Consider the following 24904-nt stretch of genomic DNA (forward strand, 5'->3'; position numbering starts at 1 on the left):
CTGGTAAAATGCACGAGCATTTCACGTTAGATGCATTTCAAGGGAGGTCCAGAGACCAGTGAAGAGAGCGATTCGGTGACGCCGGGACTGTGGGGTCCACATTGATGTATTTGTTGTATATCCACGCCGTCCATCCGTTTTTCTATCTCATTTTAAGGTATCATCCCAAAAATGAAGCATATCCCATATCAAGTGGACCACACTACAAGAAACAGAGGTGGTTGAATGCCCACCATTAAAAACTTCTTGTGGGCCTGTTTTCCCTTCATTAAAACCTGTGTGACCTTATCAACAGGTTGGATGGAAAGTAAAAATTACGTTAAGCCCTGAGAAGTTTTCAATGGTGGGCGTTCAATCACCACTGTCTAATGTGGTGTGGTCCACCTGAGATTTGGATATGATTTATTTTTTGGTTCATGCTTAGAATGAGCTGGAAAAACGGATGGATAGCATGGATATACACCTATTCATCAAGTAGTGCACAATGAGGACATGCCATATACTAAAAATTATGGCCATTGAATTTGGACCGTTGGACATTTCCAATCACAGGTTTTTATCACATACATTTGACCAGCCTGATCAGTGGGCCGACGTTATTTTTGGTCCATGGCATGTAAGAAATGTACCTTGATGAATGACCCGCATCTCTAACACGTGCCGTCCGCCCCTAATCTCTAAAACGTCATGTAAACCATTTTGCTGGCAATTGATTAGATCGTTTGAATAATCCGATTAAATGGATACTCGAGGGATATGGTTAATCACTACAGAAGGCTACAAGACAGATAGTAGTATAAATCAATGGCCACACCATTTTCAAATGAATATTTCCTACTCTTTAATCCGATGTTCGTAAATGCTGGATGAAAGTGTCTTAAGGCCTAGGTGACAAGTGATCAAAGGGATCATCTGAATGGTGGTAAATGATTTACGTCTGGATAAAAGTTATAAATGATTTACAAGATGTTTGTTTGGCTTTAAGATTTATATTGTTTGGATAGCTTGTAAATGATTTATATTCTGTAATTGAATATTCATGCCTAAAATAATTTAGAGAAGTAATTCAACAAATAATATTCAAATTGTATATAAGAGTGGATGTTAAAGTGGATTATTGGGTTAAGCCCATCTCAATAAACTTTAGAGTTAAATAACTAAATATAACCAAAACATATCAAAATAATAAGATTAAAAATATGTTTTTTTATATATCCAAACACTTCAACTAAATAAACATTCAGCAAATAAATCTAATAACGAATGGTCCTCTCCGACAATTCAGCTCTAAGCTTAGGTTTAAATTCTAAGAAAAAGTTTGGATAAGCTCGATAGATTTACAAGATTATTGACAACTTATCACATCATATCATTGTCGATGGTCATTAGATTTTTTAACTCCTCCCACACTTGGACTAACAAATCCCTTTCACTTCTTTTGAATGCATGAATTGCGTTGCATAGGCGGTATAATTTATTCAATGCACTCTCTTGAGGAGTTAGCTTCGTCTTCTTCTAGCATATTGGAGCAGATGTTCTCTCAGGTTGAGCCAGCGAATATGCATCCTTGGAGAAGAATTCATCACCCAATGGTGTATTTGATCTCATTCCTGCAAAGGGTAATGATGATATTGGAATATCATCCATTGGGTGATATGGTGGATTCTCTTTAGGAAGTTCTTCCGTAATACTTGTCTTGCTTTCAATCGTATGGTCCACTAAAAGAAAAAAACTATCTGCATCTCATGGAAGATTGGATTTGGCTTGGTCTTTATTGAGCCAACATCAAAGTGTGCATATTGATGAAAGTAATTCATAATTTACATTCGTCACAATCAATTTATTTTACAAATATAGATAGAAATAACATTATAAGAGATTATGCTTTGAACAAACCCTGATGAAATCCTTCTAAATCTCTTTTTCTTTAGTTACACATTTTCATTCATTGTTCTATCCAAAGCCACTTAGATTCAATGCTTGCATCGTCGGATTATATTTTTGACGCGTAATCCGCATATGATTTTTATATTTTAACCAATCCATAAGAACACCAAAGCCATCCAACACTATCTTTGCTACTACAGTTAGGGTAGATTTTCTCAGTAAATATATTTAAAAAAAAAAAAAAAACAAACCAACAACTTGTCCATCGGGTCAATCCAAGTGATGAATCATTTCCAACTATTTCTTGCTTTCAAAGATTGCGACATCCTAAATCACAAAAGATAAGAAAATCAATTGCAAGTAATATAGTCAAAATACATTGACAAGAACACATTGATTTAAATAATACATCGATTTAGAAAAATATTCATTTACTACGACATAGTCTAAAGACAAACTCAATGAAAACATAGTCAAATAAAAACTTAATAAAAATATAAATATAAAATAGATTTAATCAAGACATTATCTAGGTTCCCGGTTATCCCACATTGTTTGTGATGCTTAACCTAAACTCAGTCCATCTTTAGCTCTCCCTCCTATCTCTTACGGCATCGCTTTCATCATAGCTTCGCCTGGCTCTTTTTCGTCACCTACAAGTTAGCTATCATTATCATCTTCATAGTCTACATAATTAAATATATCTTCATCGCCACTACCTTCATTTTCTTCTTCCATGTATTTATTTATTAATTCTAATTTAGGGCTGATGCCATTATTTTTGTTTATAATATGATTATGTAATATGGAACATGTCATCACTATTTTCACTTGTGTTTGTAATGCATAAGTCCAGGTTGTTTTTAGTATTAGAAATCGTACTTTTAACAAAAAAAAAAAAACATTCAATGCGTTTCACAGCGATGAATGTCAAAAATTAAACAACTCCTTCATGTCCCTAAGTTGACAACCCTACCTGAATTCCTTAATATGATATCGTACTCCATGAAATGGGGCTAGGAAACCAGGCTGATTCGCAAAACAGCATTCGCTAGTAATATTCACCTATAAAGTATAAAAATAATGTATTTAACTTCAATTTAAAAATATTTCATTTAAATTTATTACAAGTGTACAATAACAAGATGATATGATAATGCCTAAATATTGCATATTTATACTATTAGTTGCATTAGCTTTCTTAGTATTTAAGTGCTAATTTGATCTAATCATATGCATTTTAAACATGCGAGATGATTTTGAATTTAAATATGAATACGTGTTTAAAGGGATGAATTAAAGCTCAAGGAATTATCAATAAAGAATTGGAGATTTGGAGGACATTATTGAAAATTTCAAGTGCTAAAGATTCAAGAAAATTAAGTACTTGTTATGGAGAAAAGACTAAAAAACACATTATGCATTAATAGAAATAACAAATTGTTCAGTCCCGCCTGAGGTTGGTTTAGTCTAACCAAAAATGGCCAGAACAGTTCAGCAAGAAATTATGATTTTTAGAGTTAATTCAGTTTAAAAATTAGGTCTAACCGAAGTGATATTCGGTGCCACCGAAAATGATCGTCAGTGTGACTTAAAAGAGATTGAGACTTCAGACTTATTTTAATGAAATTCGGCTGTGGTCGAAGGAATATTCAACTAGACTTGGTGCGACTTTGGTGCGTCTGAATCGTAATAGAAGTGTGTAAATTCAAACTCAATTCAAAGTCGGTTCAAGTTTTGCTTATTTAAATGGGTAAATTAGGCCTATCTAAGGATGAGGGTTTGAAAGAGAGCAAGGAGTAGTGGAGTGTCTATGAAGTCATTCTTTCTCTCTAATCTTTCGTTTCTAAGTAGTTTTTCATGTTTTTTGTTTAAGTTTATTTTAATCATGTCTATGGTTGGCTAAATCTCTTAGCTAGGGCTAAGAAGTGAAGCTTGTAGTGGGCATAATATATACTTTGAATTCTACGTGATCAATACTTTTGTGCCTTATGTGGGAACTGAATTAATTGAAGTTGAAATCTATGTTGGTTTGTGAATAATGAATTATCCGCCCCATTATCCGACTAGATAGGATGTGATTTCGATTATAGTTGAGTTATCTAATTGAATCAAGTGAATTAGACATTAAGAATAATTATAAGTGAGTCCTTAGCGATCTAGTGTTTTGTTTTATTGATTCTCCCTTAAATTATCTTAGTTTCAATCATTACTTCTTAAAATCTAATTTTATAGTTAGTTTTAATTATAGTTCTAATTCTAAATTATTCTAGAGAACACACAAATATAAATCCTTGTGGATTCCATCTCGGTCTCACTGAGTTAAAACTATAGCGCAGCCCACACCTGGGGTTGTTATCATTTTGGATAGATCGTAATACCTTTCGGAACAACGAGCTTCCCTCTTTGTATGATTACATTTGATAACACCCATGAATTTATAGCTGACCCTTCTCACACAGCAAGTATATATTGGAATTTTAAATTAAAAGGGTAACTTGCTAATACATTTTGGAAAACAAATCCATTCTGATTACGCCACCTAGGTTGGTCTTTTAAGGGAATTATCGCTGGAATGAACATACGATCAATGGCTCCAACACACCCCTAAATTTTTTTTTTTTTGTCAGTTTATTACATGCCCTTTTTTATATATGATTATTATAAAATGAATGAAACATGTTGCTTACTAACTTGAAAATATGGGAAAATCCTTGTACTGATCATTATTTTAGGAGGCACCCCATTCCCTGGTAGTTTGAGAAAGTTATTATGGAGAAGGATGATTCATCAAGGATCTTATTGAAATGGCGACTAATCTTTTCACCCGAATGATTAAAATGGTGTTGTAGTACACGATTCTTTACGTTGGGACTAAATGTATGTAAAAACATAACTAATAATCATCTAATGTTACTTCAAATGTATCACACATGTTACATTTATCTTTCAAAATGTCTTGCAGGCACAAAAAAAAAATATTCTTACACATATGAATATAATTGAAGCACAAAGGACTTGACCGTTAATAAGCATTTGCGGCTTAAGCGTTTGTCTAATCATACGGATATACTTCAGGATCTTCTTTTGTCTCTTCTATCCAATTTGCTACCACTATAGTAGTGGTGACTGTTGCAAGCATTATAGTTTGACGAATATCCACACGGCCATCCTCAATGTCGGATACTTTCGACAATGAGTAAGAGGTGCCGGAATCGGAATCATCTAACATGTTAACTTAATATTGGAGAAATAATAATTATTGATTTTCAAGCCCTCTATCGTAATGATAAAAAAAATGCTCATGATCCGGACAATTTGGATTTCTACCATGGTATGGTACATTGGGTTGAGCTTAAGTTGGGGAGCTAGGGTTAGTTCTCAGATTCAGTTCGGCCACCATTGACCTAGCTTGTAGTTGGGTTGGGCTTTGGTTTACCCTTAACATAACCCATTTGCACCCGAGTACAAACATCTTGATTGGAAGGTAAACTAATTTCAATAGTAATATTAAGATTAAACTATAAGAGCTAGATTCCACCCAAGAATCCTAAACTAGTGTAACATGGTTTCTTGATGTGCCATCATAAGGATATTAATAGCTTTATGTTTTGGAATGATCATAATACAAGCTTTAAGAAGTGCAAGGATATCAAGCTCGTCTCCTATATTAGTGTACATCTAAGAGCATGTATTGCTCCAGGATAATTGTAAAAGAGAGTCTTTATTGGTAAATTATATATAATAAAAAATTAAAAGAGCATAGCACTTTTCGTTCTTGTGTTCTCACGAAGAACTAAAATGTCAAAATCTCAAACCTAAATGATGGGCCACATGGTGAATTGGCTTAAGTAGGTGAATTGGTTGAAGTACACTAATAATTTTTCTGTAATCATTAATTTTAGCCCACCTTGATGGGCTACTGACATTTTGACACATAAATTGGATTTCTACGGGAGATGTTGCTAAAAAGGATCCTTATGGATATATATATATATATATATATATATATATATATATATAGTCATAGCTATAATAGAGGGCATTTCCATGGGTCTCACCTTGATGGTCGTTGTGCATTTTTGATGGGGCTCACTTTAATGATTTATTGCATATCCATGCCGTCCATCCATTTCTCTAACCCATTTTAGGATGGGTCCCACAATTATGCAAATCCAAATCTCAGGTGGACCACACCACAGGAAATGGTGGCGGTTGAGTGCCTCACTATTGAAATTTTGAAAGGGCCCATTGTAAGGTTTTTGTAATGCTTATTTACAATCTAACCTGTTCATAATGTCAAGGAGATCCGAATTAAAGAAAAATACAAGATATTCTAAAAACTTGTGTGGCCACAAAAAGTTTTTTAAGGGTCATTCACCATTGTTTATAGTAGTATGGTCCACCTGAGATTTGGATCATCTAAAGGTTTGGAATCTTAAAATGAGATGAAAAAATAGATGGATCGCATGGATGTACAAAAAACACATCATGGTGGGCCCCACATGGTTCAGGTGGAACCTTCGTAGGGTTCTCTAATTGGGCGCGAATTGGGTACTACCCCGACTAGACCTGGCTAGAGATGGACGATCATGTCAAGGGCTCTATGGGGGCTCACCGTAACCTATATGTTTAATTCACAAGGTCTATCTATTTGACAAATCATTTGAGGCATGAACAAAAAAATGAGGGAGATTGAAGCCTCATGGTGGTTCTCTCGATGTTTTCGATGGTAAGAGTTCAATCCCCACTGTTTCATGTGGTGTGGTATACTTCAGCCTTTCATCTACCTTATGTTTGGTCTCATGCCTTAAAATAATCTCTCAAAATAGATGGATAGTGTGGATAAAACATATAACTCACGGCAGGCCCCATAGAGCCTCTGGCATGACCGGTCGTCACTATCTGCATCGTTGTGGGGGTACTACCCAATCTACACGCGACTCGGCTCTCCCTTGTAAAAAGGGAAAAAGGGATGTTTCTCCAGTGGTAACAACCTTATTTTATTTTATTTTATTTTATTTTTTTATAATCAACAATGAATTTCAACCCCATTGGTGTGGCCCACTTGAACCTTGGATTGGCCTCATTTTTTGGCCCATGCCCTAACATGGGCGGGCATAACTAAGGGACGAAGTGGATTTGTCAAATAATCTCTGTGGAGCCCACCATGTTTTATAAATTAAAAAAAAAAAAACAAGTGACGATACGTATCAAATCCTCTTGTCAAATGATCATGATAAATTTTGGTCCTAGTACACACGAATTCTAGCAACCAGAAGGTGATCCATCTTGAGAGGTGGGAATTTCTCTTCAAGCTTTCCACCTGATTTATGAAATATCTATAGTTTGTTGATTTTTCTTAATTTAAAATTTTCTTTTTGTTTCATAGTTATTTCTTATAATTAATAAGTTTTTACATGAGTTAACCTGAAGGATTCCTCCAGGCATGCTTTATATTTATTTATTTATAAGTTATGCTTTATGATTATGCCCAATGTCTACAGATTGTTACACGATGAAGATTATTGTACAATTTATATTAGGAAATGATTTGGTCATAGTTATGAACTGAATTATGAACCTTTCGGCATGTGGTATGGCTATCCACATTAAGGACCAATTGGAGATATAATACATGTGGAGGACATGTGTGAAAAAATTATTATTATAAAACTGCATTGATTTGTTGAGAACACACTTTATTGAACTTACATTGAACTTAGTTGGACTAGATTTTTTAATGGATTTAATACCATGGTCTCTTATGCTATTATTATCACTTTGTGACATATTAATGCTTTATGTGGTTTGGGTGACAAGCCATTTTTTATATCTTGATGCCCTAAGTGGTTTGGGTGACGAGCTCTTATTTGATGTCCATTGTGACTGATTTCATTGCTCTAAGCGGTATGGGTGACGAGCGCTTTCATTTTATGCATATGAATGGACTAATGATTATAAAGGATAATGGTACAATGATTTAAAAGGACACTAAGCATAAATGGTTCTCATAATTGGTTGCTTTATAAATCATATTAATAAATGATTGGCTAATTATGCGACTTTTTTATGGTGATGTATGTCACATAGGATACCGGGTCATGATACCGATGTATGTCCTTAGTAATGCTGAGACATGATGCAGATGTATGTTCCTTGTGATGTCAGATCTTTGTATGAACTTACCGAATGATGTTGATATCTGTCTTTTGTGATGTCGAGTCATCGTATAGTAATTCTTTTACATCATGATATCGATGATTGTTCTTAGTAGTTGTTGGTTCACACGTGCCTGCTGGACGTGCATTCCCATGCTGATGTACATTCATACATTCGTGCGTTAAATAAGATTCACATTGTGGTGTGAATATTATGCTTGCTTATTTATGTTTATAAACTATACTTGACTGTGTTTATGTTTATAAATTATACTTGACCCTGATGATGGATGTGAATTCTTGGATGAGAGTTTTCATTAAGATGGCCACTTATTCTTTTGATGTGTGTGTATACGCACCGACTAGATGATGCATGACTAGAAGTTGCAGACATGCCTAAGAAACAGTTTAATGAGTCCACGTCGAATTTTTCAGAACCATTTAGAAGTGGTCGGTTTTGACCCGACAAGACCTCAATCCTAATAGGCCAGGTACAGGTACAGGTACTCCAGGACTCGACCCCAAACCCAACCCATTGACAAACCTATCAACAAGCTTGGAATGGCATCAACCTTTACTATTAATTATTTCATATAGCTTAGCATTCAGATGCTCAGGAAACTCTGTAATACCATTTTCATTTGACGTCAACCAAACCTATGTACCAGTAGTCAAAAGAGTTTTGAGTTCTCAAAACCCATTATAGATTTTTATACAAGTCTCAAGTTGATACAATACCAATACTAGTAGTTGATGCTCAATAGTATACCTAAAGGATATGTTTCAACTGAATCTTGGGATATTGGGTCAACCGAATTTTTGTTTTTTTACTTTGGTCACAAGTATAAACGGAATGCCATATAAAAGCCTTGATGCGAAGACTGCATAAATATTAAAAGTTCTGCAAAAATTGGAAACAGATTCTATTCTCCGTATCAGAATATCTCTATCTGGGCATCCTAACAAATGCAATGATCATTTTCATATATATATTCCAGGGTTATATCTCTCAATTGAGAATAAATATTTATGTCTGATACAAGTTGTTGGGATGAGCTTAGATGATGATGATGATGATTTATATGCATGATACGATATAAAAGTTTTAGAATTTAGGTATCTAAGCTCTGTATGGAAGAAATGACCATATTCTTTTGAGTGTCTATAGAAAATTAAAAAAAAATGGGGTGCAAGAAATCAACAAGCGCAGACTGCTACAGTAAGAATGGCATGATTAGAGAATAAAAGGTGATACAACTCATCAAGCTCTAAAAGGAAATTTTCAAGACTTGTTGCATGCCAATTGTTAGGAGAATAAAATCCAACCTCCTTGGCTTTATCCAAACAGACTTTTGCATCAGGCCATGATCCGAGTTTGTAGTAAATATTTACCAAATCCTCCCATGTTTCCATTTCTAATTTCTTAGCAGTTTCCGCATGTTAGAAGGGAAAAACAAGAGTACAAAAGTACAAAGAAAACATTAGCTACCAATGATTATATATATATATATATATATATATATATATATATATATATATATATATATATATATATATATATAAAGAAGACCAGCATCAAACATTTAAAAGCTAGAGCTATTGGTGGTAAGGTGCACTAAGGCGCATTGGAACCGTCTACATTAAGTGCTCTATGTTGTCTTTGATGTGGTGTGTGAAGCCTGCTTGCGTTGAGGTTCATGAAGCTCGCTTGATTTCATTTGTGTTGAGAATACTGTTGAGGTTGACTTAATATCAAGATGCACGCTTCAAAGGATGTCTGTAATCATTTGTGTTGAGAATACTGTTGAGGTTGACTTAATATCAAGATGCACGCTTCAAAGGATGTCTGTCATGTTACTTACGTCACTCACGTACCTAGTCTTTAGACCTTCATTAGTTGCAATTGTTATCCTTTTGGCCCTATGGCTCCCACAAGGTCAAAACAAGCCAATGTTACCTTCTTCAGGTGTTAGATAATTAATTGAGACTATAAACTGAAGACACTACTTCCAGGCGAAGCGATCCTTCCATGTACACGAGCCTCATGGACTCCCAATTTGGTAGACTGATTGCCCATCGTCATAATTATTATTCCAGTGAACTCTTACAATCATGTCCATTTTAAGACCATCTTTCCTGGATGCTCTGAGTGTGGGGTGCTACTGTTCTAGTCGCCTGCCACATCTTTGATGCTCTGGTGTAACTCTGCCACTTCGCACAAGCACCTGCATCATGCTCGAAGGTTTGCGAAGTAGATGAATGCATGAACTTATCTTGTGGAGCTTATAGCTACCTTAGGCAGGCACCTTAGACATGCGTACCTCCTCATTTTCGAGACCCATTGCCATTTGCATCTCATTTGGCTACCTTATCTTCTAACGACATCTCATATCTTCTGATTGTCATGTGTCGTCTTCTCATAAGCTGAGCCCCTCCTCATTTGCGAGATTTATTGCTATTTGCATCTCATTCGGCCACCTTAACTTCCAATGACATCTCATCTTTGATTGCTACGTGTTGTTTTCTGATAAGCTGCCAGGTGTCACGTGTTATGCAATGATTGAACATTTGTTAACTACTTCTCCTTGCTACTACATAAATTATAAGTTGCTTATTGCCAAAAAAGCAAGGATTAAGAATAGAAAAAAAATTGACCGGAAATGGGGATAAATGGTTTGAAAAGTAGAGTAGATCTCCACAACTAGTAGAAACCTTGTTTTAGCTCCTAGTCTCTCACTCACACTGCGCATTGCTCATGGCCGTTCGTCATTTTGTCACTCATTCTTGCTAAATCTCTTCCCTTATACTTACGGGATCCAATAGATGCTTATAACGATACTCATCTCTTGCACATGAGGATTGTATGTTCACTCATCTACATTTTGTTTGCTCTCGTGTATAAATTATTGTAGCTGAGCATGCGACTTCATACATTTTCCTTTTCCTACTTGTTCTTTATTCAAGATTGAACGAGCCACGCCTCATAAAACACGGGTTGATGTGCAAACATGGAGATAACAAGGCCTCACCTTATGTAATAACTCATCAGTGAGACAATGATGTTTCTGATGCCCTGAATACTTGCATCCATTCCCCACTGAAACACCCTTTAACCATGCCGACCGAAGATTCACCTCTCGCTTTTGATCCCGCACCACGTGAAGTGCCTTATGATCAACCACTATCTCATTTTTACAATGCTCCAGCTCAAGCACCCAACATTTAATAGCGCACCAACCAAGTGTTTGACAAAGAAGGTAAGCCTGTTAGCATGCAAGGCATCATGAATGTTATAAACATCTTAATAACTTCCAGCGTATCTGCTCATTATGCATTTTAGAATTATATATAGGTATGTAGGGACATATGACCTATGTCTTTGGCTCAGTACAAAATATACGACCTCATACATGCTTCATGTGTTGCAGCCCCTTATCTGTATCCTAGAATGAGTATATTTTTCTCTTTCCCTTGTTATTTTGGACGTCTCGAAAATAAAATCCATGCTCCTGTCAAACGGAGGATCCGATTCCTCGAAACAATCCGATTCCTCGAAACAATGTGAACTGGAAATGTTGACGGTTAAAAACTTCCCGGGCATACAAGTTTTGCATGATTGGATGAGAAATAAACATCAGTGGCTCTAGGAAGGTTTCAATGGTGGATGTCATTGTTCCCACTGTTTCCTATGCTGTGGTCCACTTGAGCTGTGGATATGCATCAATTTTAAGCTAATACACTAAAATGAGCGGGAAAGACGGATGAACGGTGTCGATAAGATAAGTATATCCAGTGGGCCCTACAAAGTTTACCCCGTATGCAATTGGAAGCGTACCACACACACCACAGATGTGCTGGTGTGTTGACGTCACTAAGTTCTGTGGGCCCCATAATAAGGTATACCTTATATCAAAGCTGTCCATCTACTTGGTGAGCTTGTCATAAGGCTTGAGCAAAAATATAAAACCGATACAAAAATCAAGTGGACCACACTGCAAAAAGCAGTGGGGAATTGAACGCCTGCAATTGAAACCCTTTTGGGGTCACGTAAAATTTTGATCAATATGATATTCATTTTTTTCTCTTCATCCATCCAGGTCTATGTGACCTTATGAACATATGGGATGGAAAGTAAACATAAATGTGGACTTAGATATTACTTGTTTGCGGTATCAATAACTAAAATGATCTTGCCAAATGGATGAATGGTAAAGATAGGATAAATACGTCATTGTGGGCCCATGTAGATTTGATCTCCTTTGAACCGTTCGTACAACTCGGAGCTCATCTTCGCCCAACAGGTACCCACGCCAGCTATGTTGGTGATATGTGATACAACAGCCAATTTGCTACAGAAACGGATGGGCTACTTGCCACAGCCAATGGCTGGTGGTCGGTGCTATGTGCCTCATCATGGTGGGTCCCACATAGCACTGAATATCAGCCACCGAGCTGGTGGCAGGAGAGTAGCCAATCCGTTCCGCTTTGAAATGGATGGGGTACTCCCTGAGCCACATGCTAATAGTTGGTGCTATATGAGCCCACCATGATCTATGTGTTTCATTCGTATTGTCCATCTATTTTTACAGATCAAGTCCAAATATATATATATATATATATATATATATATATATATATATAAATATATCTCAATTGGACCACATTACATAAAATAGTGTTGAACGGGGCTCGACCATTAAAAACATTTTTGGAGCCATAAAATTTTTGGATTGAGTTGAACTTTGTTTTTTCTCTTCATCCGGGCCTGTATGACCTAATTAAAAAATTGGATGTCAAATAAACAGTATAGTAGGCCTTAGGAGGATTTTAATAGTGGATATCAAATCACTGTTGTTTTCAGATGGTGTGATACACATGCGATTTATATTCCTCTCATTTTTTAAATCAAGGCATAAAATGATATGTAAAGATGGATGAACAGTATGGATGAAACAAATACATCATGGTGGGGCTCACAGAACACCAACCAGCCATGGAGCCGGTGGCAGAGGAGTAGGGACGCGGATTGGCTCCTCCCCTGACACCAGCCCGGCGAGTAGCGAATCCGCGTCCGGGGAGTAGCCAAACCGTTTCCATCCGCTTCGTATTCTTTCAAGCCTTCCGCAGCAAGTTCCTCCACAAGAATGCTAGGTGGGGCTCACAGTGATGTATGTGAGAAATCCACTCCGCCCATCCGTTTTGAAATATCATTTTATGACATATGACCAAAAATTAGGTGGATCCAAAACTCAAATACGCTGCACGAGAGGAAACAGTGGGAATTCAGTGACCACCGTTGAAATATTTTTTTGGCTACAATAGTTATGTATCAGGATAAAATTTTTCGTCTTTTCACTTCATCCCAGTGGGAGTAACCTCATAAACGGTTTGGATGGCATATAAACGTCAAGGTGGTGACCAGGAAGGTTTCAACGGTAGGAAACCCTTTCCCCAGTTTTCACTCTCGTATGGCTCACCTGAGTTTTGGATCCAACTCATTTTCGGTCGCATGTCCTGGGCCCATTTGGCCGGGTGGACGGGGTGGATTTCTAACAAACATCACTGTGGACCCCACCTGCCATCAGCGCAGGAACTTCTGCTTTGTAGGGTTTTATACACTCTTTCTCCTGATACCAGAGCTTCAGAAGCATCAACCATGGCCGTCGGGATAGGGTCTTTCCTCTCTCTCTCTCTCTCTCTCCATCCCTATCTATGTTCTGCATCAATCAGATCAAGCGTACTTGTTATGCCCAATCTAGGCAGATCAGACAGATGTGCTCCTTTCCCAACCATTCTACTGTTACCTTTTGTGATACTCATACCATATCTTAAAATCTGTTTCAATTCATTTCTTATTTTCAGATCCGCTGCAAAATGAGAGAGATAATGGTCAATCAAGCTGCCTCTTGTGACCTAAAGGAACTAGTACAGAATTGCATTCCTGAGGTCATTGGGAAAGAGATTGAGAAAGCAACCTCAAGTATCTACCCACTCCAGAATGTATTTATCCGTAAAGTGAAGATCTTGAGGCCCCCAAAGTTCGATCTTGGGAAGCTCATGGAGGTAGACTTGCATTTTCGCACCCCTACCAACACCCAATTTTCTTTATCTGGGAAGTTCCAGATTTTTAACCATTCGAAGAGTTATATATATATAGATATGGGAAAAGGTACTATGCAGTCGAGCTCATGGGAAGTGTATATATATATATATATATATATATATATATATATATATATATATATATATATATATATATATATATATATAGATATGGGAAAAGGTACTATGCAGTCGAGCTCATGGGAACTTCCCATTAGGTCGAGCTGTGTGGGCCCCACCGTGATGTTTGTCGAACATCTACCCCATCAGTCAGATGCACCATTCCATGGTGGGCCTAGGTTTCAAAAATCAAGTCAATCCCTGACTTGTGTGGGCCACACCACATACAAAAGTTGAGAGGGGCTACCCTCCATTAAAAAATTCATAATCATTTGTTGGGCCCACCGAGATGTAGTTTGCAAATCCAGCCCATCCATTATGTGTGTCCCATTGGATGAGGGTTAAGACCAAGTTTTAGACGCATCCAAATTTCAGGTGGGCCCCACCAAGTGCTTTTATATGTTTTAGGCATGTCTTCACATGCTTTTAGATGGCATGGCCCACCTGAGTTCCGTATACGGCTGATTTTTGGGATATCCCATAATTTAAAGGGGACCCATCAAATGCACGGTGTTGATGTTCGACAAGCATCACGGTGGGGCCCACACAGCTCGACCTCATGGGAAGTTCCCATGAGCACGACTGCATAGTACCTTTTCCATATATATATATATATATATATATATATATATATATATATATATATATATATATATATATATATAAAAGGTCCCAAGTGGTGGCCTATCATATCTTGTGCGTGAGGTCTACTATAGTGGGCCCCACCATGATGTATGTCGAACATCTACCCCATCAGTTAGATGCACCATTCCATAGTGGGCCTAGGGCTTAAAAATCAAGTCAATCCGTGACTTGTTTGGGCCACACCACATACAAAAGTTGAGAGGGGTTACTCTCCATTAAAACATTCATAATCATTTTTTGGGCCCACCGAGATGTGGTTCACAAATCCAGCCCATCCATTATGTGTGTCCCACTTGGATGAGGGGTCAGACCAAGTTTTAGACGCATCCAAATTTCAGGTGGGCCCCACTAAGTGCTTTGATATGTTTTAGGCATGTCTTCACATGATTTTAGATGGTATGGCCCACCCGAGTTCCGTATACGACTGATTTTTGGGATATCCTATAATTTCTAGGGGACCCATCAAATGCACGGTGTTGATGTTTGACATACATCATGATGTGCCTAAGGCTTAAAAATCAAGTCAATCTGTGACTTGTGTGAGCCACACCACATACAAAAGTTGAGAGGGGTTCTCCTCCATTAAAACATTCATAATCATTTGTTGGGCCCACTGAGATGTGGTTCACAAATCCAGCCCATCCATTATGTGTGTCCCACTTGGATGAGGGGTTAGACCAAGTTTCAGACACATCCAAATTTCAGGTGGGCCCCACCAAGTGCTTTTATATGTTTTAGGCATGTCTTCACATGATTTTAGATGGTATGGTCCACCTGAGTTCCGCATACGGCTGATTAAGACTCTAAGGGGGCGTTTGGCGGATGGTATGGTATGGGACTAGGCGGGATGGAATTGCATTTGGTCTCGTGCCAAGTCCACCCAACATTTGGGGATAATGGGAAAAGTTGGAATTAGATTAGATGGAATTGCATTTGGACCATACTGTAGCTATTTTGCTTCCCTCCTGCTATTTTGAAAAAATTGAAAAATCTTGTTGATGTTAGGAAGTTGTGTAGGTCCCACCATGATGTGTGGACTAAATCCACGCCGTCTACCCATTTTTTGAGATCATTTTAGAACATGGGCCCAAAAATCATGTAGATCCAAAGCTAAAGTGGACCCCACCACAGGAAGCAGTGGGGATTGAAAGCCTACCATTAAAAACTTCTTTGGGGCCACATAAGTTTTAGGTGAAGCTGATATTTGTGTTTTCCCTTCATCCATGTCTTTTTAACCTTATGAATAGATTCGATGGCAAATAAACGTCACAATGGACCTTAGGAAAATTTCAATGGTGGGCATCATTGTTCCCAGTGCTTTTTGCGTTGTGGTCCATGTAAGGTCTTGATCTGCCTCATTTTTAGGCCCGTGCCATAAAACGAGGTTGCAAAATAGATGAACGGTTTAGATATAACTCATATATGTTATTCTCAATGGTTTCGAATGATGATGGGTATATCTATTCAATGGACAACAAACCAAAGAGTGAATGCCACTGTGACATAAACATTGCATGGAGTTATGCTTGTCCCATTGTATCCCATAGTAATAGGGGACAATCTCTGTCATATGTAATAATTGCATTTTTTTAAAAATACCATCCCACCTAATCTCATGCAATACAACTGGCCAAACACCCCCTAATATTCCTTGGAAGCCCATGTGGGTGCAAGTGCACGTTGAATTTGGACCACTGGTCCTTATTTTTCTCCTAGCCAAGTGTTTTTCTTGTACATTTGTGGCCTTTCCACCTGATGCATGTGTTCCTAGAGAAAACCCTCAACCCCCCTTTTTATGGATCTCTGCAACATCTCTTATACCTGATTATCATGAACTTGCCCAATTTTGGACTGGTATGATCTTGCATGGGGCATGTGCACGACATTGGCATGTGTTCCTAAAGAAAACCCTTGGCCCCCTTGAGTGTATCTTTGCAGCCTCTCCTAACCTGGTTATCGTTAGTGTTTGCCGTATCTGTATCGTTACATGTATTGATATCGTCGATACCTGAAAATATATTGTTGATTGAGGGAAATGTTTGGGAAATATGGGGAAAATGGTGGAATTTCTCAATGAAACTTTAGGAGGTGCTAAAACACACATATTTGCATATTTAGGAATCAAATAATTGTAAAAAAAGAAGACGCATACATACTAAGTTTTCCTTTAATGGGGGCCTAAAAGCATGTAACGCTGACTCAGGGAAACATAGAGTAAAATGGTGGAATTTTTCAATGATACTTTGGAAGATGCTAAAATATACATATTTACATATTTATAATCAAATAATAGCTAAAAAGTTGCAAATTTGCATATGTAGGAAACAAATAATAAGTTTCCATTTAATGGGTGCCTAAAAACTTGCATCGTTGATAGGTAAACATGAGGAAAATGGTGGATCCATACAAACAATGCATGATCCATCCAACCATCCATGCATGCTTTACATACATACAATGAAAAATACTTATATACACAAATACATGATCCATCCATCCATTCATGCAGGCATTCATATAGACACATCTATACATACATCCATCCATCCAACCATCCTTTCATTCATCCATCCATGCATACAGACATACACACATACATCCCCGATCCATTCATCCATCCACACATGCATACATATACGAACTTGCATTTCGTCATACAACCATGAAGCCATACAAAAAATTTGAAATGGAATTTCTTTTAATAAACAAAATTTCGACAATATCGATATATACACAAATACATGAATATCCATCCATCCATTCATGCATGCATTCATAGACACATGTATACATCCATCCATCCATGCATGCATACACACATACATCCTTGATCCATTCATCCATCCATGCATGCATACATATACAAACTTGCATTTTGTCATACAACCATGAACCCATAAAAAGGATTTTGAAATGGAATTTCTTTTAATAAACAAAATTTTGGCAATATTGATACATTTGCAATATTATCAAAATATCACCGATATATTGGTGGTACAAGTGGCACTTGGAATTCACATAGTCGAAAACATTGGTGATATCGACATAGGTAATATTGAAACATTGGTGAACACTTAGCGACATATCACTGATACCTGAAATTTCTAATACTACTAGTGTTATCGGTATCGCCAAGCTGGCAGGTCCACTGATACCTGAAATTTCTAATACTACTAGTGCTTTTGCAGGTCCACGGCGATTACTCGGAGGATGTGGGGGTGAAGGTGGATAGACCGGATGAAGACACTACGATGGAAGGGGAAACAGAAGTAGTTGGAGGCTGATTGAGTTGTTATTGTCTCGAGTTCTCTCGTGACATCAGTTTTGGTATGTGCCTCATCAGTTTTGGTAATTTTAGATGTTCACAGTTTTAGTATGCCTAACCATGTTTTATTTATTTAAATATGGGATTATTGTAGACCTTATGTGGGTTTGTTTTGTCTTGCTTGGGTTGGGCCTTAGTGCAGCTTGACAGTGTTGTTGTAAAACCTTGATTGCTTGCTAAATGAACATGGATTTTGTCATGTGAATGGATGATTCTTGCAATTAATTTTGTAGATGAATGTGGACCATTGAATTGAAAATTTTAATGGCTCACGCTCAACTAAATCACTCTTGTTGAAACACTTCTTCCATTCTTTCCCCTCTCCCACTTAACCGCCAAGAGACTGCACTTGGAACAGTCTCTTCTCCTCCTTGCCCCACCATTTCATTTTGTCTGTGGATCTAATGCTGTCATAGTCCATTGGATCCTTGAGGTCATGTTTGGAACTATGGATTCCATGCCACACCATGGAAAAAAGGAAAGGGGTTTTCCTTTGATGTGACAAATTTGTCTTTTGTTTGAATAGCAAAGAAAGAGGTTTGTTTGAATCCATCCCGATGTATTGCAATATGATATGTGGTTATCTCAGCCACTGAAATTGGATTCTTTCCAGTGACTCAAACCAATTATATGATGGGGCTTCCCATAGATGGGAGTGCCCTAAACATCTCCAAGGTTTAATATTTCAAGGCTTTGATCATACAGATGGTGACTGTCAACTTTTAAATCAAATGGTCCAAATTTCAAACAGTTGAAACGCTTGAATTTCAGACATTTTATTTGTTGTTTATCCACCATAAATACACATTGGTGAGACACATCGAATAACCGTTTACATCATTGGAAGATGATCCAGATTCAAAGGCCAAAGTCCCGATGTATCAATTGCAATATGTTGGTATGTATTTGAGGACACCTTGCAAAAACAATGTGGATTCTACCAAACAATCATTACACTTTTCCATAATTTAGATTTTTGACACAAGGTGAGTGTCGTGAGAGAAATATGAGAATTCCACTTGCTACCTAAACAAGGATTCAAAATTGAAATCCCCGTTTCGTTAATTCTGGTGGAAATTATCATTGGATAATTGTTGTTTCTTCTTTCCTTTCTATTGCCTTGGATCTGCTTACCCTCCGAGTGAAACAGTGTCAGGCTGGGCTCGGGCATAGCCTGGCCCTTTGCCACCCTACTTACAGAATCTTGGATCTGAGGGATGGGAAATACAGGGATACTGTCCAAGCAGCATTTCGTGTGTAGGCTTTCATGCCGTATGCTATGGGCTGCATAAATCACTGACATTGTGTGCTGCATGTAGCTAGCATCATTCCTCACATGTCATTAAAAATGATCCTCACCATAGATTGAGTTAGTTGAAAGTGAGCCATTACAAATTTTATTTTAATTGCCCTTATTCATGGAAGCAGATTGCGTCCTGACCCCGGATGATAATCCATCCAGGGTGGGCTCTTTGGGGCCCACCGTGATGCATGGGTTTTATCCATGCAGTCCATCCGTTTTGGCAGATCATTTTAGGGTATGAACCCCAAAACGAGGCAGATTCAAGGCTCAACTAGACCATACAGTTGGAATTGAACGCCCACCATTAAAAACTTATTGGGAGCCACAAAAGTTTTGGAATTATGGCAAATAAACATCAAGGTAGCTCCTAGGAAGGTTTCCATTGGGGGTGTCATTATCACCACTTCCTATGGCATGGTCCACACTCGTTAAGCCTGACCATCCCATTTCGCTTGTAAAACTTGGATGGCTTAGCATTTATTTTCATTCATCCATTTCATAGCCAAAAGTTAAATGGTCAGCATCATGTAATGTAGTCAATACTGATTTGGAATTTGCTCCATCCATTGTGGGTCCCATTTTTTGGAAGGTCTAGATTTACAAACATTTGTGTTGACTAGTTCGATAAATGAGTGGTTGTTCACCCTGCTTGATAGTGTCCCTCTCTGCATTTACAAAGCCACTTTACACATTCACATGCACACACACCTCATTAGAAATTCCGAACTGTCCAAGTGGCAAGCCTTATTTAAAGGTGAGCCATATTCAAAAACCTTGAATAGATGATCCTCACTGTCTAATTGGTGCCATCAAATGGATGATCAATGATGCAACTCAACAAGCACACAGACATTTTCCAATTTATCTAATTTTGTATTTGTGCTCTCCATATTGTTTGGTTTGAAGTTATTGTATATCATATGTACCACCAAAGTGTATTGGTCATTGAAAGGTAAACATCCTATCACTAATGTGGATTGGAATCGCTATTCTGACTTAGCCACTAGTGGGCCAATCAAGAATAGCCCATACCCAAAAAACACTTACAACAATCTTGACTATTGTATCAAACCAAGTAATATGTATTGTCTTGCGGTTATAGGTGCCTTTTGTAAGAACTTTATTGCAAATGAAAGCCAAATGGAAGATAACAATTATATATATTAGATAAAGAATAAGAGCTATGGAGCTTTTTGTATACAATAAAAAAATAGAAATTTCATACATTGCATGTTATGGAAACTATGTATAGATGTATAAATATTGCACCCGTCTTGCTTCCACCCCTTTAAATTGCAGGTGTTAGCAATATTTTCTGGCACGTTATAGTGTCATTAGATTCTATGAAAGGGCACTCCAATAGCTCAAATCTGTCTGAATTTGTTGCCTTGGAAAAACCATACGACGTAGTCCAACTCTGTAGAAACTTAGGAGCTATAGGCAATATCAATTTTTGTACACCCATGTCGGAAAGAATCTGCATAAAAAGCAAGTAGAACAATGTGAGCAAGTCTCCATAATTGCCATGGTATTTCATTGTTTGTATTGAAATAAGCTCAGACATTGCCCACATGAGCAAGCATATGAAGGAACTACACCTTGATCCATAGCTCAAGTGGTCGACTGAGTGAAAGATACCTCGTTTCAACACTGAGGTCTTGGTATCGCTTCCTAGTGGGGGTGGCTAACAGTGAAGTGTGAACTGACCATGGGTGTACTAACAAGCTAACTATAAAAAAAAGAAGCATATGAAGGAACCATGAAGGATATTGAATCCTCTTTGTGGCATTCAAGTAATATCTAGGCTGTTCAGCAAGTAGGAACGCCATATATGACCCCATGGCTTAAAATTTGGCTCGGTTTGTCTGTAAAGTGGGCCACATGTATATTAATAGAAATGGACTGTTAAACTAACTTGACCAGATATCCACATTCAACGTATACATGTGTCCTACCTCGTGCGGAATAGAGTGATATCAGGACATGAAATTCACAGACTTGCTATACTCACAATTGTGTCAATATCCTCAACTTTTTCCTCAAACATGCAGATGGATAGGTAAAACTATGTTATCTCTTATGCCTCTAATCAATGGGTTGAATGAAAATTATTCACACAATTTAAAACATATCAACACAATATCTAGCTGTATATCTATATCTACTGAAAATCTTACCTTTTGTAAATTGTTCATGAGAAGACGTGCCATTCCTCGTCGGCGCAACATAACACGTGTAGCCAATAGAGGCACTTCTGCTACCTTGTCACCATGGACCCTAGAATAGAAATGTGCCAAAAGTAGAATAACGTTTTGTTATACAACACATACAAGAGTGAAAAAAAGAAGGAAAAGGTTCAAATACTGGTTACCAAGGTACCTGAACGTTGCCACGGATATCGGTCTCTTCCCTTTGTCCAAGATTATGGTATAGAAACCTCGATAGTTCTGATAGGGAAGCTTCGATCTGCATTAAGGAAAGAGGCTCAGTTTATCATGGATAGAAGCGACACTGAGCAACATTGAAAACCCATGAGCTTCTTAATCTTCAAAAGATTCTATTTAGTTGCAAGTAGTGGAAGTTAAATGTTTCAAATCTTGAATTTAAGAAAATGTACTCTTCAGTTTTATTTTATTTTTTAAATGTTGGAATGCAATAATGGTAGTAGACTCATTGAGGTCAATATGCTAATGATTAAAACCAAGGTATATGCTTTGTTGACAGTGCCCTCACATTAACAGCCTGGATCACCAAATAACTAGCCCCATGTGCAGACGAGTACCGGGACTTGGTGATTCCTCAACCTCAAAGACGCATCGTGCTATATGGCTAACAATATAATAGGACTACAAGGACAATATATATTTTTATTATTGAATGCAGGAAAGTAGGTCTTACTCTTTACTGAAAACAATATCTTTGATAAGGCTCGTCTTGGTAACTGGCTGGACAATGCGACGATAACAATTGCGCAGTACAGCATGTGCACCCACAAGCTTGTGCTCAGTCATTGCTTCAATATAGGAGGATGTGTGAAGATCTTGCCCATCCTTTTCATTTGACCTCAAAATAGTCCATGATAGATCCCCTATGTCCGTTGGATTTGATTTTCCAAGAAAATTTTGGAGATGGAGGTATATCTGTATCACGATAAGTACATTAGCAGAAATTAACATTATCATATCTGAAAAAAAAATAAAAAAAAAATAGCACAAGAACAAGAATTATTATGCTAGAATTGACCACTCTTAAGGAAATCCATGGAGGAGAAAGAATTTCAATGAGAGACACATGACTATCTTTCTTAAATTAGTAACGGGATAAATATAGAGAGTTTCTTGGATTTCAAAAAATGCTTATAATCACAAATATGTTGAATTCAAACACATGATTTGACTTGAAAATTCAATGATTCTGATTTCTTTCTAATATAAAGAGATGGGTGTACAAGATACAAGCCACCCATTAGGCAGGCCCGCTGTTCGAATTCCTTGACATGCACGGCACACATTATAGACTTTAGATGCCTTGACATGCACCACTTACGTACAATGAATGTGGATCATATGTCAGTTTTTAACTGTCTAGTATATAGGTGACATCTCAAAATCCACCAAACAACTATGTAGTTGAAAAAGAAGGATAATAAAAGGTATAAATATTCAATGACACATTTATAACAAAAATATTTCTTGTATCAGTAAAATTCTTGTAAATGTGTAAAGCAAGAACTTCATAAAACACAAATCACATAATAGCACTAATTATGGCTGCATATGGATGGATTATTGAAATGAATTGAAATAATTAATTCAATAAATGAATATGATTGGATTGGAGTTATTTTTCATATTCTTACTTTTAAAAAAGAAGTGGCAATTACATTAGTTTCAAATGGTAATGAAATTAACTCAATTTCGAGTGAATCGAACATTTGCAGTTCAATTCAGTTGTGCATCCAAACACACTATAAGTGAAACATTAATTAGAAAAAGCATATATTTCTACTTCTCATAGAGAAATTTTGAAGTACCTCCGCACATTTTTCCTTGCAAAACCAATTTCCTTTGGGACGACTTTCTAACCCTTCAACTCCTCTTTCTCTTAGACAACCCACATGATCTAAAGAAAATTAAAGAAAATGTTAGTTTTGGATACTTCAATTTTCCATTCAACACATATAGGAAAAAAGAAGATGAGAGAAGAACCCACATCTACGTTCACATTGATCACAATACACAATTGTTCGCTCCACAAATTGATTGCCATCATTATTATATTCACCCCCGCCGCATAATCCACATACACAAGATGGGCAGAACCATACACTTCCAGAAAAACCCTACATGAGCACCAACATAAAGTTAAACGTGAGAAAAAAAACCCATAATTTTCTCTATTCTCAGTATTAATATATGAATTAAGGCTGTGGTTGGATTAAAAAATAAAAAGAAATTATGAAAATTTAGTCCAATAAAGAGAAAAAAAAATCATAACAACATTTTCTAGTATTCACAATGAGGAATTAGCATTCAAATTATAAGCATTTCCTTCCAAATCCACCCATAAAGAAATAAAATTACAATTTGGAATCTAACCCATCAATACAAATATTAAGGTGATTATGATTCAGCCATTTCCTCTATACATGACTAATTTATTTCAATTCAATTCAACAGTGCATCCAAACACTGGTTGAATTACATAGCAGATTTGGGGGATCAAGCGAACTATTTGAACTTAATTGCCAAACTGTAGTGGAAATAGAATTATATCATAAGATTTCATGAGTTCGAGATCATACCTCTAAACCAATGCAGCTTAAGTGAAACATGCGCAGGCATTCACCTTCACACACTAGCAATCCAACCCCTTGGTGGAGACAAATGTGGCATATTCCATTTCCTCTGCAACATGAGGTGTTACTCTTCATTTCTTCTGCAATTGTGACTCTGCAATCCTTTTTGTCAAACTTTGTTTGCTGAATTAAGGGGTGGGCCTGATTCCTCTCCATATGCTCATGCAGATACCCTGTGAAGCCTTCAACACTTATATCACTCTCCATTTTCTGAATTATGGGGTGGGCCTGATCCCTCTGCATATGCTCATGCAGATACCCTGTGAGGTCTTCAACTCTCATATCACTCTCCATTTTCTGAATTATGGGGTGTAGATTTTGTTCAAAGCCTTCAACTTTATCACCATTTTTTATTTGTGCCTGACACTGCAGCAGTGACCTTCCATCTTCCAGGAAGATATTGGCAGTAGGCCGATGACTACGGCTGCCTGCATGGACCTCAAACTTGGAAACACAATACACATTTTTGCAACACGAACATCTGATTCCTTCTGGCATGACCC

At 37.3% G+C, this 24904-nt stretch overlaps 1 protein-coding gene across 1 annotated transcript; it reads left to right on the forward strand.

Moving 5' to 3' along the window:
- The first annotated feature begins 13891 nt into the window (after positions 1–13891).
- On the forward strand, positions 13892–18439 carry LOC131228499 (small ribosomal subunit protein eS1-like). The gene is made up of 2 exons (XM_058224181.1): positions 13892–14111; positions 18104–18439. The coding sequence occupies exons 1-2, from the start codon at positions 13923–13925 to the stop codon at positions 18197–18199; spliced, it is 285 nt and encodes a 94-aa protein (XP_058080164.1). The 5' UTR covers positions 13892–13922; the 3' UTR covers positions 18200–18439.
- Positions 18440–24904: the final 6465 nt, after the last annotated feature.

This window comes from Magnolia sinica, chromosome 16 (assembly GCF_029962835.1).
Source record: "Magnolia sinica isolate HGM2019 chromosome 16, MsV1, whole genome shotgun sequence".
NCBI classification, from domain to species: Eukaryota; Viridiplantae; Streptophyta; class Magnoliopsida; order Magnoliales; family Magnoliaceae; genus Magnolia; species Magnolia sinica.

Coding starts and splice junctions, on each gene's coding strand:
- LOC131228499 (XM_058224181.1), top strand. CDS start 13,923: ATGAGAGAGATAATGGTCAATCAAGCTGCCTCTTGTGACCTAAAGGAA. Junction 14,112..18,103: donor ATCTTGGGAAGCTCATGGAG/GTAGACTTGCAT, acceptor GTGCTTTTGCAG/GTCCACGGCGATTACTCGGA.